Genomic DNA, 19160 nt, shown 5'->3' with positions numbered 1-19160 from the left:
CACAGCGGCACTGACCTCAGGTGGTCAGCGCCCATGTGGGTGGTGATTTGGGCACCAGGTATCCCACCTTGGTGACCATTTATCTACGGTAAGCAAGGAGGGCCAAACGGACCTTACATCGGCGGAGCAACTGCCTGTCGTCTCTGCTGGTACCTCTCAGGGTGCTCCGGATGAGGCTGGCAGCTCCTCCGCCCCTCTGCGAGTGACCGCAGCACCCAATGAGGCTGCAATGACTGGGAAATTGCCAGCTGCGGAGCTGGCAGCTCTCTTCCAGACTGGGTAAGCACAGGCTCCACGAGCCAGAGGATGTCCGCCAAGTTCATCGAAGCCAACAGGACAGCAGAGAGAGCAGGCTGTCCCGGATGCCAGTGCCAACGAGGGGGCACCACAAAGACGTAGCCCCCGCAAACATGAAATTAAAGCACCTTAGGCACACCCCAGGTTCATCATTGGTGGTTTTTTGTTGCCCCCACCCCCCCACTATGAGTTCCTTCTGATTGTATTTGCAGTGCGACACCATTTTATTTGTTTTAAGAGGCTTTTGTGAAAGCATTAAATTAAGATCATCTAACATGGCTGGAGGTGCCTCTCTTGGGCAGGTGGATGGATTCCTGAGATAGTAGGAGTAATTTGTGAAACATTGACATTTATTGACTGAGCCCATTGTCAATGCTCCTATCCTGACAGATTTGGCACTAGCATCTCCAGTATGGAGGCTACAGCCCAGGCTTGTGTTCGAGGTCCATATGTGCTGTGCTAGCTGAAGGTTCCTTGGATTAGAGCGTCCCAGGTGTCCCTGCCTCCCTGGAGTATGCCCGGGTCAGCGTCTACCCCCTCAGCATTTCCCCGTGTGTGCTCATCCTCGGACTAACACTGGACTCATCAGCCACAGCCACTCGGTCTACATCTTCCTCATCCACAACATCTCCCCTTTGCAGCGCAAGATTGTGGAGAGCGCAGCAGGCAACCACTATCAGGGACACTCGATCTGGGGGGTACTGGAGTGCGCACCCAGAACGGTCCAGGCATCAGAAGAACATTTTGAGAAGACCGATGGCTCTTTCCACCACAGCTCTTGTGGAGGTGTGACTTCTATTGTACTGCTGCTCAGCTTCTATTCTTGGATGGCAGAGAGGTGTCATGAGCCGCTTCTAAGGGGATAGCCCTTGTCACCCAGCAGCCATCCATCCAGCCGAGCTGGAGCACTGAAGAGCCCCAGAACCTGCGAGTGATGTAGGCATTGTAGGAGCTGCCTGGGTACCTTGCGCAGACTTGCAGAATCTACATCCTGTGATCTCACACTCTCTGCAGGTTCATGGAGTGGAAGCCTTTCCTGTCGACGAAGGCACCGGGCTCACCTGCTGGCGCCTTGATGGCCACATGTTTGCAGTCTATTGCGCCCTGGATGTGGGGGAAGCCAGCAATCGCTAAGAAGCCTCTGGCTTGCTCTGTCTGGCTATCCTCGTCCCAGCGGTAGTGGATGAAGTCAATGCACGCCTGAACAGAGCATTTGTGACCTGCTTGACACAAGTGTGGACAGCTGATTTGGGAGATACCGCAAAGATCACCCACTGACCCCTGGAAGGAGCTGGAAGCATAGAAGTTGAGGACAGCTATGACCTTTAGAGCCACGGGCATGGGGTGTCCACCCACACAGTTAGCTGAGATCTCTGGCCCAATCATCTGACAGATAGTGCTGACTGTCGCCCTTGACAGACGAAGCCTCCTTTGGCAATGCATCTCAGACATATTGATGTAGCTGCCTCACTGCCTGTATATCCTAGCAACAGGATTGTGGCTTCTTCTGTGGCCCCTTCCATCTTGGACTACCTCTTGTCCTGCACCCCTTATGCCTGTACCTGACCTCCGAAAGGTGGCTCCTCTGGAGGCTGAATGTGGACGCCTGGCCCCTTCTAGTCTTCCCTTCCCCCTCAGAGGAGGTGCCTCCAGTGGAGAGATCACCTCCCATTCCCAGGCTCAGGGAGGCTTCCTGAAACCTACAGGCCCCAAAACAAATCCTCACTGCAAAGTGCTGACCTGAAGGTTATGAGTCCAGTCCAAGCAGCTGGTATGCGTTTTGAACTTTTCCAGCTCATACAGGCAAGTTTCAGTAACTTTTGTACAGTAAGTTTTAAATCTGTAGCATCGCAACCCCACTGAGCCCCCTTCTGCTGCTCGTGGATGAGGTTCATATAAATTTCTGCTACCCGTTGCGCCCGTGCGATGAGCCGAAGATCGCACGGGCACCGCAAAATCCCCGTCAATTGGAGCCTCAAGGGCCTTAAGTGGCCCGTTAATTAATGGCAGGTGCGCAACGGAAATCGTCGCGCACCTGCCCACCGAAATATAGCGATGGTGCATGGTGACGTTGGGACACTCGCCCGACGTCACCGCGCGTCATACGCGTCGGCGTGCAGGTCTTGCCCCCCCACGTGTCAAACGGAAAATTCTGCCCTGTATCTTTCAATACAACCCTTCATCGCAAACAGAATGCGCAACAGTTCAAAGAAAACAACCCTGCATTCAAGGTAAATACATTTGAATCAAAATGCCTTTTCTAATTTATGCTCTCTGCTTATTTAGAAAAGGTTAATATGATGGCTCCCATCATGCATAGATATTGCATTCCTTAAAGTGTCAACTAATAGTGAAAAGACATCATGATTGTTCAGTTGAAGAAATACTTTTACTGTAGGGTGTGAAATTCTTATTGAAGCAAAAAGTGTATATTTTTATTAATTATTTACTATTTGTGGTTTTATCATTATGACATATTCACAGTTGCAATATTGGTCATCTTTAGTTAGGATGCACCTCTATTATGATTCATTGTTTTATAGTATCCTATATTATTTTGATTGGTCTCTATCTACTCTAGTTCATTTTACCAATAAATTCATGTTTGAATAGAGATGGGTTAGGCGATAATGGAACTGAAAATGGTCCATGCCAATGGAATCATATTGCAACACAGAAAAGAGGCCATTTAATCCTTTGTTTCCATGCTGACTTCCTGCAAGAGCAACTCAGCTAGTCTCACTCCCCTGTCCTTTCCCTGTAGCCTTGAAAATTTTCTCTCTCAGGTGTTTGTCCAATTTCCTTTTAAAAGCTCTGATTTAATCTGCCTTCACCACACACTCATGCAGTGCATTCCAGATCTTAAAGATTCGCTGCAGAAAAAAGTTTGTCCTTAAATTAGTGTCCTCTGATTCTCGACCCCCTCCACCAATCAGAAAAGTTTCTCTTTAACTACTGTCTAGACTCCTCATAATTTTGAACACTATCAAATTTTTTCTCATCCTTCTCTAAGGAGGAAAGCTCCAGCTTCCCCTATCTATCCTGGCAACTGTAGTCCCTCATCCCAAACCATTCTCGCAAATCATTTCCACACCCTAAGGCCTTCACAACTCTCCTCAGTGTGGTGCCCAGAACTAGACACAATAGTCCAGCTGAGGCTGACCCAGTTTCACAAAAGTTCATCATAGTGTGAAACAGGCTCATTGCAGACTAGCAGCCTATTTTAAACCACACATTTTCCTTTCCATTGTCTTGCATTTCAAAAGGATCAGTGATAGTAAATTAATTACCTATTCAAAGTATAATGCTTCTCACTTGGAACAGATTCACCAAGGAATATGGAAGCTTATCACCGGGGCATACAAACTCGAGAACCATGCCAGTGCTACAACTGCAGCTTGATTATATAGGGAAATATATAGGGAAATAAGGTGGTGCAGCTTTCTTCAGATGCTGCATACATCAGCAAAAAGTAATTCCCATGGATCACTGGGTTCCTAAACCAGTCTGTCAACAGAACAGCTATTTTTTAAATAGCAATGCACTCATTAGTTTCTAAGGACCTTTCTCAGCCATTGGCAAAGACAGAGCAGTCACTAAAAGGGTAAATTAAAGCAATATAATTGGGTTTTCTATGAGCCTTATAAAATCTTATACAAAGCCATATCCTGCTCTATGCAATCCTCACAAGAAAATAATCCTAACTGTTCCTCTTTGATTGCATCACGAACTTCCAATAATTCTGATATATATGTCCGAATGGTCTAATCCAATAACCGCCAAGATATTTGGCAGTTTTGTGTTGCTTGGAAAAAAAATATTTGCACTGCTTTGCATCGTCATAAAGCTTTGTGTGTGGCAGCTCATGCAATTTGTAACTGCATTTGTATAACACTCAATAAAAAGCCATTAGTGTCTGTGTGGCACAGGTGGGCTCCTAGCATACTTACAGGCAATAATTAACTAGAGCATAGAAATACTACCTAGAGATTTTTGTTTAGGGTATAGACTAAACCTTGATTCAGGTGTATGCCTCTATTGACTCAGTCCCAGACGCTGGATCCCCAACAACCAGCTCTAAATTTTAAGTATGCTGGTTGGAGGCAGTTCATCTTGACATAAGTGCAACTCTGGGAGAAATGTTTCATTTACGAAGAAGAGTGTTGCCTATCCTTGTAGATTGGTAATATTACATTACTTTATGTTTAAAATATAACATGATGTAAAATAATATGCAAGAAAATTATTTCACTGTTCATTTTCTATATAATGTTATTCTGTTGTACAGCAAGATAAATAACTGATAAAAATGGAAAAAGGCAAGATATTATGTAATTTTAACTTGTTTCTTTAGAGCTGTTTCTTCAGATTTTTCTTCACAGGAAATTCCAACCAGCAACAAAAGCATCTTGTGCCATTTGCAGCAGCCTATTTACAATTTCCCTAAACTAACTGAAATGCATGCCTTCAGCAAAATGGAAAAGGGTGGCTACCATCTTTAGTTAAACAATTACAAGAAATGATTAAAGCAATATAACTTAAGGAGGATAATGGTGTTCGGAGGATTGTTAAGTATAGTTTCTTTCAAACATTTGAGCTATCATTTTACACATATAATGCTCTATTTATTAATACCATGCTAGGCTCATCAGCACCTCTTGACTCATCACTTGCAGCTTCAGCCTCAGCCAAAGAAGTGTCTCAAGTTCCAAGATGACCCCCCTTAGTTTCAGAGAATGAACGAGTGAGAGATCCCTCAAAATGTGAAAGTATTAATGGAAGATCTGCTAAAGAGATGTTTGGATTGATTTAATTATACCTCTGGTCAGCTGAGCAGAGTAGTGTTGGAAACAGTAATGGATAACTCTTGGCAGCTTAGCTTTAAAATCCTATTATTTTTCAATTAATCTACAAAAGAAATAGATGAATTCCTAATGTGTGAATTTTTGTTTCGGAGAAAGAAAAGCAGAGCGTCACTGAAACCCCAAATCTCTTCAAGTGATATTGTGACTAATAATTATATTTATTGTCTTTACAGGGCCAGTACCACCTAGCAATGGGACCAATATAGAAGCCACAAAGGTAAAAAAAAAACGACTGTTCATTTTTGAAGTTCTATTGTTAATTTGTTTAGAGCTTTCGCAACTTAAAATATACAGCATTGTCCTTCATTAACAGTATTTATAAAATAATGGGTAGAAAAGTAAAAATCAAAGTTCCAGGTTTGAGTCCTGATTTTTTCTGAATTAGTTGACGATAGCTAAAGCGGTGTTAAGGTCACCATTATTGGCTTCTGTGTTTCTTGGTTAGGTAGAGAAAAAAAAAATCAACATATTTAATTCTTGCTAACTATTTTGCTGGATAGAGGAGAAGTGATTTTAACTCTGGAAATGAGCGGAAAAATAGAAGTTGTTGATCGGCTGCCCACTGTTCATCCCACCTAAGTTTCCTTTGAAGTGAAATGGAAAGGGGAAAATGGGAAGGATTTTTCATGGGTGACCAAGGTGCAACCGTCAATTTTCTGAAAACAGAGATACCCAATATGCGGGGAATTTTAACCACCAGAATATGCAGTTGTATGCTTTATGCTGTTGGCATCTCTCCATCCACAAAAGATGTAACTGTGTACCAGGAGCCTAAAAGGAAAAAAAAAACTTTCATAAAACAGGTTCACAATCAAAATTAAAAAGGGGGAAATAGCCAATGATAAAGGTACTTTGTGACATCTGTCATAAGCACATTTTTTTTTATTCATATTTATCTCTTTTGTCATCCAGGGAGTTCTGGCTTTGGTTGCTATACCTTTCCCCCTCACAGGAATGTTCTTTGACTGTACCCAAACTATCTATTGCATTCCCTCTTTTCTAATCCCACCTAATACCTTACTATTTCTTACTCTCATATTATGTGTTACTCCCAATCCTTTGTGCATCTTGTTCCTCTTTTCTAATGTTACATCCAGGTTCACAGTTCCTTGTTATGTTAATTCAAACCCCAAAAGCATTAGCAAACTGCCACACCAGGAAATTGGACCCCGTGTCCCATTGAAGTGCAGTTCATCCGGCCAATACAGAACCAGTCCTAGAAATCTAAAGCCCTCCTTCCTGCACCATCTCTACAGCCGAGCATTCATCTGCTCTATCCTGTTACTTCTATACTCACGAGCGCAGTGCTTCCAAAACTTTGCCCCACTGTGACCCAATGTTACTGCTTTTAAATTGACATGACCCTCCAGAGTCAGAGCGGGGAGGTGGGGGGGGAGAGTTGTGGGGAAGAAGGGGGTTGCAATACCATTTTGAAGGCTCTGAGGTTTGCTCAAATTGATCTCCAGCAACTGAGGGAATTCCTCTGCCTTATGCATGTTATAAAAGCTTGCCACCTCCATTCTGCTTGCAAACTCTTCCACTCACTGCCTCACTCCAGCTCCCCTATCCCAAGCTCCTGGTAATTCAAAAACGTGCAAGACTTGGACATATTCCTTTTGTTTACAGAGAAAGAGTCCCTGCATATGAACATACGTCATTTCTAGCAAGCATAAGTGAGCCCCATTACAAGCTCAAATGATTATCTTTAATTGGTCATTCATGTAGCAATTAGTGCACTCATAATTGTTCAGCAAGTGCTGCCCAATCGTGGAATAATATCTAACAGCAGACATTGTGTTTGAGTTTTGCAAGCCTGTTGAGTATGGCCTGTACTCTGCCTATTGCAAACAACTGAAGGAACATGGAATATGTTCAAGCCTTGCGCTTTTTAAAAAATTACCCAGGAGATTGAGGAGCCTGTTGTTTCCCATTGCTTTCTCCATGGCAATGCAGCAGCCAATCAGTCAATTTGCCAACAAATCAGCACCCTTTTCTCCTGTAGTTTACTTGTTGTGATCATTTGAAATTTGGCATCCTTGCATGTGTCCTGATGAGTGCATGTTTCTCTTTTCAGTCATCTAATGTATTTCCTCAAAGACTATACAATTTCTCACCTTCAACCTTCCTGCTGTAGACTTTGACTACCTTCCTCGTTGCTTAGCCAACCTATCATTTGGTGACCGTTGTGCACTCCCACCCATGAGTATACCTCTTAAATTCCAGACTGCAAAAATTGCTTTTAATGAATTAGTCACAGCTAATAGAATATTAGTGATAGCTGCAATTTATGCTATTGTAAGTGCATGACCCATTATACTGCTTTTCACCTGTCATTTAAAAACATGCACTATAGAACACGATCCCAAAAAAAATTCTGAACTCTAACATTAAAAAATGTAGCCTTTTCTGTGACCTTGAAAAAATGGCCCTGATTATAAACCTTTATTCAAGGCTGTTCTTCAATTTTTATTTATTGAGTTGTTAGTATTTGAAGTTGTTAGGTGTTTTGAAGCAGCTTGACAGATTTTCCAAATTTTGTAGGTTAAGTATGTAATCATTAAGGCTCACTGCAATTGAAATAATTTCAGAACTAATACTGTAAAATATGGCATGCTGACAGAAAGCAACCTCAGACTGTGTGAGCGCATGCTATAGATCTTGCAAGTTGAACAACGTAAAACACATTGATTAAAATCAAAATTTATTTAGTAAAACAGTGCTGTTCCAAGTTCTTGGTCACACGGAATTCACATAGAAATTGTTTTTAATCGATGGAAGAATCTTCCCTTACAACTACAGAGCAATCATGGCGCTTTAAAAGTAATTCATTGTGTCCTATTTCAAAACATTCTGATGGCGAGGCTATATTAATGGAATCATAAAGTAGATTGCAGGCTAATGACATTTCAACACTTTAACCCATCTGTGTTTACCAGTCTGAGTTGTTGGGATGGAGATAATCTGTAAATGCTCACCCAAATCTGAAGTGCACAAGCAAAATTCCCAGCTAATTGGTCAAAGGTATCATCCATTCAGCTTTTTGACTGTCCTACTCTCGAGGCTGGTGCTGGGGACTAACCTTGTTAGATTGGAGGAGACAGAATGAAGAGCAAAACAACAAAATAGATTCCCAGAATATTAGTTAGAATTCTGCGCTTTACTGTCTTTACAGAACTGTTTGGTTTACTAAGGCTCAAGAAATACATGATCAGAAGTTTCCCACTTCCTTTTTAATTTATTTCTTCTGACAAAATCTGATAGCATCAGCTATTTCAATGAAACATCACCATGTTCGATACTGTAACAGGTGCAGAGGACGATTTCAAAGGATGAAAACTAAAATTAATCAATTAAAAGTGTAAAAACAATTTGCTACATGCAATATATATCCAGTCAGAGAATCTTCTGCAATGGCTTCTCTTCCCATCCTCACAACATGATCTCTGGAGCCCTTCCTATTTCCCATCTACATGCTTCCTCTCAGTGGCGTTGTCCAAAGACAAATGCCAGAGGTCCACATGTGCATTCATGACACCCAGCTCTACCTTACTACACCTCTTTCAACTTCTCCACTGCTTCTGTGTTTTCAGATAGTTTGTGCAACTTCCAGCCCTGGGTGAGAAAAAAATTTCAGCAACTAAACATTAAAAAAACCAAAGCCATTGCTTTGGTCCCCATTCACTAGTCACTGATTCCATTGCCCACTCTAGCCACCATCTCAGGCTGAACCAGATTGTTGGCATCCTACCTGATCCTAAACTTAGCTTCTGACAATCTACTTTGCCTACCTCATCTGCTACTGGAACCCTCATAAGCTTTTGTCACCTTCAGACCTAACTGTTCAAATGCACTCCAAGCCGATCTCCCATCTTCCATAAGCTTGAGCTCATATAAACTCTGCTGCCTGTATCCTAAATCACATAAAAGCCTTGTTCACTCATCACTCCTGTGTCTGCTGACCTATTTTGGCTCTTAATCCACCAACACATTGATTGAAAATTCTCATCATGTTTAAATCCCTCCATGGCATTGCCCCTCCCTATCTTGCTAAAGTCCTCCAGTCTGACAACCCTTCAAGAATTCTACATTTCCCTACTTCCTTCACACCACCTTTGCCAGCATGTCTTCAGCTGTCAAGGCCCTATCCTCTAAAATTCCCTCCCCAGTGAAGGCAGTGTTGTTCCAAGTTCTTAGCATATGCCAGTGAAGCCTGTTTTTGGACTCCTATGTTAAACTGGGCTGCCCTGAGCAGAGCAGGCATTGGGTCTGCTTGCTCAGAACTTCATGGTATGAATGTGGCCCAGGAATCAACCATCACTACAAGTGACAGCAGTCCATCCAAACAATTTGGATGATGCCCAAGGTCCAATTTTACGCTGGCCTTTCCCTTAACGGTGCGAGCTTATATATGACTGCAGCATCACCTTCACACTTAAAACTGGGCATTGATGAATTTTTATCCTATGAAACAAGTTCCACCATGCACTAGATTTTAATACACTTTAATCAGATCATCCTGCAATCACAATCTAGTTATTCAAACATGTCATACTACTTTGAAGTCTTAAAATGTATAAGTCTCAAGGCAGATCTGGTTTCTTTATAAGATCAAATAAACATGTTTCCTTTCACTTTCTTCTTCACTCTTTGGCTGAGAAATAATAGGCTAAGCTGAAACATGTTACGCAAATCATTAATGACAACACTAAGTCAACCCAGTAGGAAAGTTCACTATTTCCAGCAATTCTGTCCTTCTGCAGCATTTGAGAATTTTATCCATCAGGAACTTCCTATTGGAACAAAGAGTTAAAAAGGGAATTGGTTTCAGGTCGTTTAGTTAATGTCCAATGCTTTGGTGGTACAGTACTCTGGAGCCGAATTTTTGTCTGTGTCCGGAGGTGTGTTTCAGTGCATGAATGGCTACACTTTAACCTTTCAGACTCTGCATTCCCAAACCCACGCCATTTTTGTTTGCCATTTTCATAGATCAGGTTTGCCACCTATGCGAACCGCACATCCGCCCCATTTACATCAGGTTCCCCACTATGAGAGGGGAAAAAAATTGTTCTTACTAACTCCCCCCATTTTCGTTGGCTCCCACGTGGTTTCTGACTCCATTAAACGCATGTCTCCACTGTCGAGACACGGAGAAATTTGGCAGGCCAGGAAGAGATGATGAGGAAAGTACAAAAACTTAGCTTACTGTTTTGCTGCAACTTTTGAAGCACCAGGCACTGCCAGCAATCAAGTTTAGTGTCTGACAGGGAGGGGGAATGGAAAGAGGATTCTCTTAAAGGCACACCCACCACATCTGAACTCCAGCAGGAAGGAGCCCTGTGCCTTCAATCTCAGCCATCTGAACGTTACAAAAAGTACTTTTAACAGCTGCAATCTACAATGGGAGAAGCCCCACCCCATCTGAGGTGCATACAGCCACAGCTGAAATGGCTCACTCACCACCCGCACAGCTCCAAGGCAGGGAGACGCCACAATGTTTACATGCCTGCAAGAAGGAGGTGCAGAATGCTGAGGAACAACATGTCTAGGAAGAGGGTAACTTGATATGATCAAGAGGCAATGTTGGAAGAGGATGCATCTATCCTGAGAAGTTGTCCTTGAGCTTTGCAACCTATTGAGGGAAGATCTCCAGCCAAGGAAAAAGTTTAGGCATGCAATCCCAGTGGTCTTGAAGATGACGGTGATCCTCAATTTCTTTGCAACCAGCTCTTTCCAAAGCTCTGACCTCTGTGGGATCTCTCAGTCCGCAGCACACAGGTGCATCCATTATGTAACCAATGCCCTTTTTGACATCATGACTGGCTTCATCTCCTTCAACACAGAGGGTGACAGGATTTTCGCGTCAGTCTCAGAATTCCGCCAGGTGCAGGGTGTTGTTGGCTGAACACATGGTGATAAAGACAACATTTGTGAAGGCTAAGGGAGTACATCAACTGAAAGAGCACAACTTGTATGTGACCACTGCAAAAGGCTTTTACGTGTCTGCGCTGCTACCTTAGCACTTTCCATGATTCATTTATCCTCAGGGCTTCTGGGCTGCCAAGAATGTTTAGACCCACCCACCTGGGCTCACAGCTGGATACTCGGGGATAAGGGCTACCCCCTGAGGAAGTGGCTTCTCACACCCCTGCAACATCCCCAGAACCAACTGCAGAGAAGTAACAATGAGAGCCAACTTCGAACAAGAACACTCATTGAAAAGGCCATTGGCCTTCTAAAGACGAGGTTCAGATGTCTGGACAGCTCAGCAAGCTTGCTACAATATGCACCTCAAAGAGTTTCCAGAGTGATTGTATGCTGCATGCTCCACAACCTGACACTAAGGAGGTTGGTTTTAGACCCAGGAAATAAGGAGGAATGGGGCCTCTCCTCAGATGAGGATGATGAGGAAAAAGCATTATGCGCCCATCACTTGCCTGGAAGTCAGAGATGTGGCAGACCTGCAAGGAAACAGCCTGGAATGGCAGGATACAAATCAGGACTGAGGCTCGAGGCTTACACTTACCTGGGAGTTGGAGAGACACACCAGTCTGCTGCTCGGAATGGGCCATGCCGATTTCAAAAGAAGAGTTTAAAAAAAGTGACATCACAGCAAAGAAGAAATTTGATTGGTTGGGGAAGAAACTAGCTGTTTGGCGAGTATCTGGTAGGTTGGTAAGATCGATTCTACTGCTAAGGTTGAAAATAGTGCAGGAACTGGTGGTAAGGTTAATAAAGTACATATAAAAGGATAAATATCAAGGCACATGACCACCTTGGCAATATTCACTTAAGCTGCCTTGCTGCAACTGGAAGGCTGCCTGGGCTTAAGCCTCCACCTGATGCAGAAGGATTTCCAGGTCATGCTCAGAGAACTGTGGAGCAGCTCGATCCCAGGGCCCTTGGCTGCTATGAGTGTCGGCCATCTTGGAATAAGGTAAGAGGAGGCACATGAGTCCACATGTGTATGTGTGATGCCTTTCCTTATCATGTAGTTCATAGGATGAAATGTTCCTGAGGGCACAGTATTGCTCTGTGGGCAACAGGGGAGGGAAAGATGTGGCTGGCAAAGGTTTGATGGCCTAATCATTGCATGCTAGTGAGAGGGTGGCAAGCCACGCCCCAGTGTTGCAAAGGCAAGAGGACGATAGAGAGGATTTTGTGGCTTCCTTGTGGTGCCTCTGGGGGTAAGCCAGAGATGCTTGCTGTGGGTGTGAGAAGGTCTGAATTGGAGTGAGGGATGGTACAGGTGAAGTATGCTGCTGTGGGGCTTGCATAGCTTTGTGAGTAGCTGCAATATGTTTGTTCAAAACTCAGAGACTAAAAGAAGTAACCGTGACAAGACTGGTGCACCAGGGAAGTGGTAAGACAGGGTCGAGTGGCAAAATTGCCATAGAACAATTAATAACTAAGGAAAAACATTCAATGGGGAAGCTCACACAAGACAATAATGTATCAACCAGCAAAAAAAATTACACTTCAGGGTCAGAGGTCATCTCCAGCAGCATGTCAGGACTTTCCCAAGATCTTATTTTGGTGCTGTACCGTGTGGTGCCCTTTTATGGGCAGAGGACAGAAGGAACCTGCCTCAGTCGCTGATGTGTTCCAATCCAAACAAAAACCCAAGCAAAAGCCCAAACTCAATCTCAGCTCTTAAGCTGCACCCACAACCCACCTCCTACCGAATTTTATAAAAATAACAGGTGAAGTTGAACGGGGTTCATGGGTGCAGTTTGCCTGTCACAATGTAGCCCGACTCGCACTTTGCAACCTGAAGACAAAATATTCGGTCCCTGGTCTCCAACATACTTGGGTAACAATATCAGCATAGCATTTTCCATTTTCAAAATCTATAAGTGTGTAAAGTACACAAAGAATACATTATTCCAATTGTGTTATAATTATTATTTCGTTTTATTTCAGCCAAGAGAGCCAGATGTTGTTTATGCACAACCTAACATTTTGCAACAAGGTGCAAAGACCTCAGCTGCAACAACTGAAAACATTAAGACTGATTATGCTGAATTGAAGTTTAAATGAGTTTTTTTTTTAAATGACTGGACATAATTTTAATTACTATCAACCCCAAATACAATATGGATGCATGTTGTTTCCTAAGCTTCTCAAAATCAAAAGTGAAAAACTTCTGAAACAGAATAGGAAGACATGCAACATCAATTTGGTTAAAAAAATTCTTAAAGGGACTGAATTACATTAAATATTATTATTCCACTGTGGCATGGCATCATAAAATTAGGCCAAAATTGTTGAATAGAAAGAAGAAAGAAAAAGGGCACAGACGGTGATAGTTCATTCATTCCTAGCCAATCATCAATTCTTCTCTGCCAAAACGCCAGGCTTACTAAATTAAACATTGATATATATGTTCTTAGTCTCCTAATAATGTACCACCAGATTTACATCAGGCTCTAACCCAGAGTCACATAGTAAATGTACCTATGATATAGAGCAAGTAATCAAATCTGGCCTTTCTGATGAATGTGCCGCCATTCTTTTTTGACTACTACTGGCTCTTCCACAGACTTGTCCCAAGCTTCCTTTAGAAAGGGTATTTGGTGAGCCAAAAGCAAGAGACCTATTTCTCAAGTTTTCTTTAATACAGCAGATGCATTGGGAAGGCGGAGCTTGTTTTTTTACTATGTTGCTTTTAATATGCAAGGGTGGGACAGGGATTCCCAACATTTTTAGCTATGGAAAGCCACTATTTTGCATAAATATAATTAATATTTTCATCATTCCCTTATTTTACCCATCACATGTAATGGAGATGTGTGAGTGAGCTTTTTATAACACCAAAATCTAATTGTATTTTCCAGGCTCTGACAATTTTCTGATGTTGCTCTTGTTTTGCAAAGAATTATGAGGGACACAAATGTAAGAGTTCCGATATTGTGATGCAAGTGAAGTTTGTTGAGATTTTATGTAACTTTCTGTTACACTATTACACAGAGTGCAGCAGCACTTTTGTTCTCTACCCTGTAGTATTGGCTGGGCAAACTAGGGGTTTGTATTTTATTCTTCCTAGCTGGAAATGACTCGTGACCAGCACAGTAAAGAAGTTTCACCCCTTCTGTGCTGTAAACATCTATGAGTCTATAAATCTAGTAATATCAGCCAGACTGTGAAAGGGGAGATGTTTTCGTCTCCACTATAAATGCAAGTGTTTGGAACAGTCAACATAAATTCTGCCCCAGATCTTCCGAAGTTAATACTATAAGGAAAAATCTCACTAGAAATAATCACAAGAGCATGTAAATACAATCTGAAAGAAAACAGGTGATCTAAACAGGTATTAAATAACTACAATATTTAACTGTCAATGATAGGTATAAATGAGCTAAAAATGTAAAATATGAAGAAAATGTTCACTGGAAGCAGTGGCTAGCTCTTTAGTTACAGATATATTATGATTTAGACAGAAGTATTCATTGGAACTCTCTCCATATTTTCTGGGTAATCAGATTATTTTTCATATTTTGCTAAAGCCTTATTCTTCTTCCAGCCAGCTCATCCAACTTATTTTATGGCACATGCTTACATTCTGTCCAAGGGTAAGGATGCTGGGAAATTATCTCACGTAATGAGTCTGCCCATTGCCAGGCTGTGACTGGCCACAAGAGAATTTGCTTAATGTAGACCAGAATGACATTCATAACGGACGGGATTTTCCGCACCCACCCGCCGCCTGAATCTTCCAGTCCTGCCGCAAGTCAATGGACTTCTGGCTGGGGCGCCGCCTCACCTGCGGTAGGTCCCGCCCGCGACGGGGCCAGAAAATCCCGGCCAATGTTTTCCTAGTACATTGTAATTAATTCTTTCGAGTTATCAACAGTCACAGATTGCAACTCTTTCGAGTACAATCACAGTTCTTTGGTTTCCGGGAGTGGGACATGAACCCACAACCCTCTGATTCAAAGGCGAGGGTGCTATGAACTGAGCCACAGCTTGTAATTAAGGTGCAGCTTCGGACTCAGACATGCAATGACAGGACTGTACTGGTTTCCATATCATTAATTCGAAACAGGAGAGTTCCAGAGCAAGTCTCTTTGCAAGATCTCAAGACCCGAACAGCAGCTGCACTTGTTTTTAAACTATTTTAGTCAAAAGATTAATTCAAACAGATGCCACAATTTTCATAATTAAAGCACTGCAAATCGCTGAAACACCAAATAGTTCCAATTATACGTTGCCAAAGATTGGCAATAAATATAAAATTGTAGATCAGAACATATCTATAAATGTCTTCACATTCAAAATTCCGCTTATTAACACTTAAATATGCACTGTATAAGAATATGAACATATGCATTTAAAACTGCATACATGGGAAAGATTCAAATTCAGTAGGCTGGTTCTGAATAGTGAATATATAAGTAGGCTTCGTAACTCCAAACTGAAAAGTACATTTTCTAAGAATCAAATTGCTATTTGTATTAACATTATTTCAAATTATATTTTGAATTATGTGCCTCTCAACTTTTGTTCAATGTACAGCTAATGAAGAAGCTTTTGTTTTAACCACCATTAAAGATGTAAAAATTGTTCATCAACTAAAGACACAGTCCAAATATTCAAATATGCTCAGTAATCTATGTACTATGGAAAAGCTATGTGTGGGCTACTTTGTCAATTTTAATTTATAATTTCAGAGCCAATCCCATGTGCCTATGTATATATGTACTTCTCTTGTAATTTTTTGCATCTTTGTTCCACACTCTTTCCGAGTAAGTTGAAGCAACTAGACTTACCGTAATGTTACTTTCAATGGAAAGCAACAACACGAGATGCAAAAGTTTGATCTTCAGGAGTGACTCTCTTCCAATGATTCTTTCTCTCCCTATGGTAAATGACTGGCCTTCTCTTAATATCATCTTAATATGGTGGAACAGCTGAGATTGCTAACCCTTGTGAGGAATTACAGATTCAACCCCACATTCGATATCTTTGTGAACTGCAGCCCCTAACCTGCACCATTAATAGGAATACTTATTTGTGTGTATATATATATATATAAATATATATATATGTGTCCATCAGCTTGTAAATGTGGACTTCAATTATCATGCTACTTACAATGCTGTTTTAAAGATCTATATTATTAAAATATATTTTTTCTCCAACATATGTGTGTGGTGTAATTTTAAAAAAGCTCTTCTTAATGCTGTGAAGCTATATCATGATTATTTGCAACAAAAGTAAATTACATGAGTGTATAGATTTTTGTAAATCAGAAACAAAAACAGAAAATACTGGAAACACTCTGCAGGTCAGGCAACAACTTTGAACAAAACAAATGTGCCTGTGAAATTGAATTTTTTGATGCTCCTGCTCCTTTTAGCAACTACAGTATTTTATAGCAGGCATTCCCCTTCCTCCTAGGGACAATAAGCCACTTAGGAGAGTGTTAATACTCTAATAGTGGGAATAGCATACGGAAATAGGCCTGCATCTGTCAAATGAGAAAAAACTTCCAGTTGCATCACACGAGTGGGCAGAAAACCTGCCCCTCTGCAATTAGTAAGGACAACAATCCAGGCCACGATAAACTGGGGTCATGAGCGCTGCATAACAGGAGTAAAACACTAATAATGCATTCCTGTTAGAGTTCAAAATTTGATCATTTTAACTGATTTAAAACAAAATATATTTTAAAAGTAAATAGCATTTAAAAATGACAACATTCATTCAGCCTGTGAAGATTTTATATTAATCTACCTGCTAAACCGTTTCTAATCTTGTTGGAACACAAGAGGTCAAGAACGGGAATTAATCATGCTAACCTGTCACCAAATCTTAAAAATGTTATTACTGAACCTAGTGCACAGATCCAAAATTAACAAACTACATTGTGCAATCTGCTCATTCTTCTATGTTATTTTATTCATGTCTGATATCTATTAGAAAAAAATAAAGTTTACTCAAACAATTTTGAGGTAGTATATTTTTATTAAGTATCTATCATTGTAGAGTTTGCACAGTATTTTCCCTTCATCTCTCAGATTTACTTTCAAATTCAACCAATAAAAATTTATACACTGACACACATGATTAAGGTTTGCTCTCTTTATTAACTGTACTAGAACTAGAAGATTTTAGTTGGAGGTAGGTTCAGGTAAATCATGAGACTCCAATGTTTTGAATAGCAAAAAAACACACCAAATTATTTCACAAATTCAGAGAAGCCACAAGGATGGCTGTTGTGCAAATGAAAATGCAAATGTTGCAGGGGAATAATAATGCACAGATCTGGGTTAAAACAAATTATTAGGGTGGAAGTATAGGCAGTAGTACCAGGCTACTAAATGTTGGGTGGGTAACGTAAAAGATGCATCAGAAAGCTGTAGATTTGTTAAAAATAAAATATTTGGATACAACAGCACAGACTGCAATATCGTCCACTCCAGAACATTTAAGTGATTACTTTTCCCTAAAAAAATTATATTATTCAATTATTTCAATTAAGCAACATTAATAACAGCTAAGTGGAGATTTATTGCTCACATTTTGGATGTAAGAGTGGATGTATGCTAGGAGTCTTACCTAATAGTTGGATTTGCTAATTAAAATCCAGTGAATCACAAACTGGGTATTTTCATATGGCATCACTGTCAATTCGCTGTATTAGTAGATGAGTTGACTCCCTTTATTCCCCATATTAAACACTCCAACAGTCCATTGCTGGATTACTTTTTCCACCTGTCTATCCTAATCACCAAAAAAAAACCTTACAAGCAGGCAAAGAACTAAGGCAAAATATTGCATATGTGGAAATCTAAAATAAAATTAGAAAATGTTGGAAAGAGTCAGCAGGTTTGGCAGCATCTGCAGAGAAAAAAAAAGCTTAATACGGACGAATTTTATCGAATAATTTGGATGCTAAAGAAATGGAATCTTAAGCTGAAATGCCAGTTTAGCCCACCTTTAACCCAAGATAACATCTTGTTAAAGGTGTTGAAGCCAGCGCCAGGAACAACCACCCGGATGTTTGATAAACAGCTGACTGTCGCTTAATATGCATGTTAGCGTCCATTAAAGAGGCTGCATGGCATTTTGTGGCTCGTGCTTCAACTATCACCCTAACTTAGCTACGGCCAACTGGAAGTAAACCTGGCTCTCATGTTGATTTCAAGCACTTAGGGTCATTCATAACTTAAAGAGATATTTGCTATTTCATGGTCATTGCTGCTAGCGCTGTAAAGAGGACCTATGGAATACATTGGGAGACTTTCTGGGACATTGTGTCAAGATTTCATCAAGTCGAGCAACGTTTATTCTGTAAATTCTCTGAGGAACCGAATTTAAAAAAAACAAATGCTGTGTTGCAGCACCTTATAGGAATCAGCAGAGAAAGGGAGCGCTTGGTCTTGGACATCTTGCCAGGGATGTCCTTGGTGTGCAGAAGGAATCAAAGGTGGAGATGAGGCCAGGAAGAGCAGTACCAGCCCCTGCTGGAGGGAGAGAGAGAGAGAGAGAGAGACAGGCAGACAGGAAGGCAAGGAGATGATGTGACATTTCTTCCAGTGCAGGACACCACATCTCCTCTGGACCTCCTCCAATAGGACTGAACACCTCAGTTCCTGCCTCTCCAATGTCCTGGGCAGATCGCAGGCAGATTGGGTCAGGGCTGAGATTTTTAAAATTTTAACATCTCACCCAACCTGACCTCTCTCATTTTTTGTGGGGGTTACAATTCACCCCAGAAGTCAATGAAAACTATAGCAGATAGAATTTAATGTGGGGAAGTTGAGGTCATCCACTTTGGATTCAAGAAAAACAATAATCGCTTAATAGAACAAGACTAGGTTATGTGGACAAGCAAAGGAATTTAGATCTTTATGCACACATGTCACTAAAAATTAATACATAAGTACAAAAAGCAATCAAAGAGGAAGTAGACAGCCTTTGTGATGCAGTGTAGATCAAAATAGTCATCTTGCAGTATTCTGTTTTTGGTCTTTCAACCATCAATCTCAACGCAAC

The 19160-nt window shown here is 41.3% G+C and overlaps 1 protein-coding gene across 3 annotated transcripts in view; it reads left to right on the top strand.

The window, feature by feature from the left end:
• The window catches only part of LOC144671643 (cell adhesion molecule CEACAM5-like), an 86415-nt gene extending 71902 nt beyond the window's left edge, over positions 1-14513 (top strand). For all 3 annotated transcript variants that reach the window (XM_078533649.1, XM_078533648.1, XM_078533647.1), the window contains 2 exons: positions 5336-5379; positions 13083-14513. In XM_078533649.1, coding sequence (XP_078389775.1) covers positions 5336-5379; positions 13083-13199 — 161 coding nt within the window. In that variant the 3' untranslated portion in view covers positions 13200-14513. The remainder of the gene's footprint in view (positions 1-5335; positions 5380-13082) is intronic.
• Positions 14514-19160: the final 4647 nt, after the last annotated feature.

This window comes from Cetorhinus maximus, chromosome 33 (genome assembly GCF_964194155.1).
Source record: "Cetorhinus maximus chromosome 33, sCetMax3.hap1.1, whole genome shotgun sequence".
In the NCBI taxonomy this organism is placed as follows: domain Eukaryota; kingdom Metazoa; phylum Chordata; class Chondrichthyes; order Lamniformes; family Cetorhinidae; genus Cetorhinus; species Cetorhinus maximus.
The sequence above is the reverse complement of the archived record's forward strand: the minus strand, read 5'-3'. Positions and strand labels throughout refer to the sequence as shown.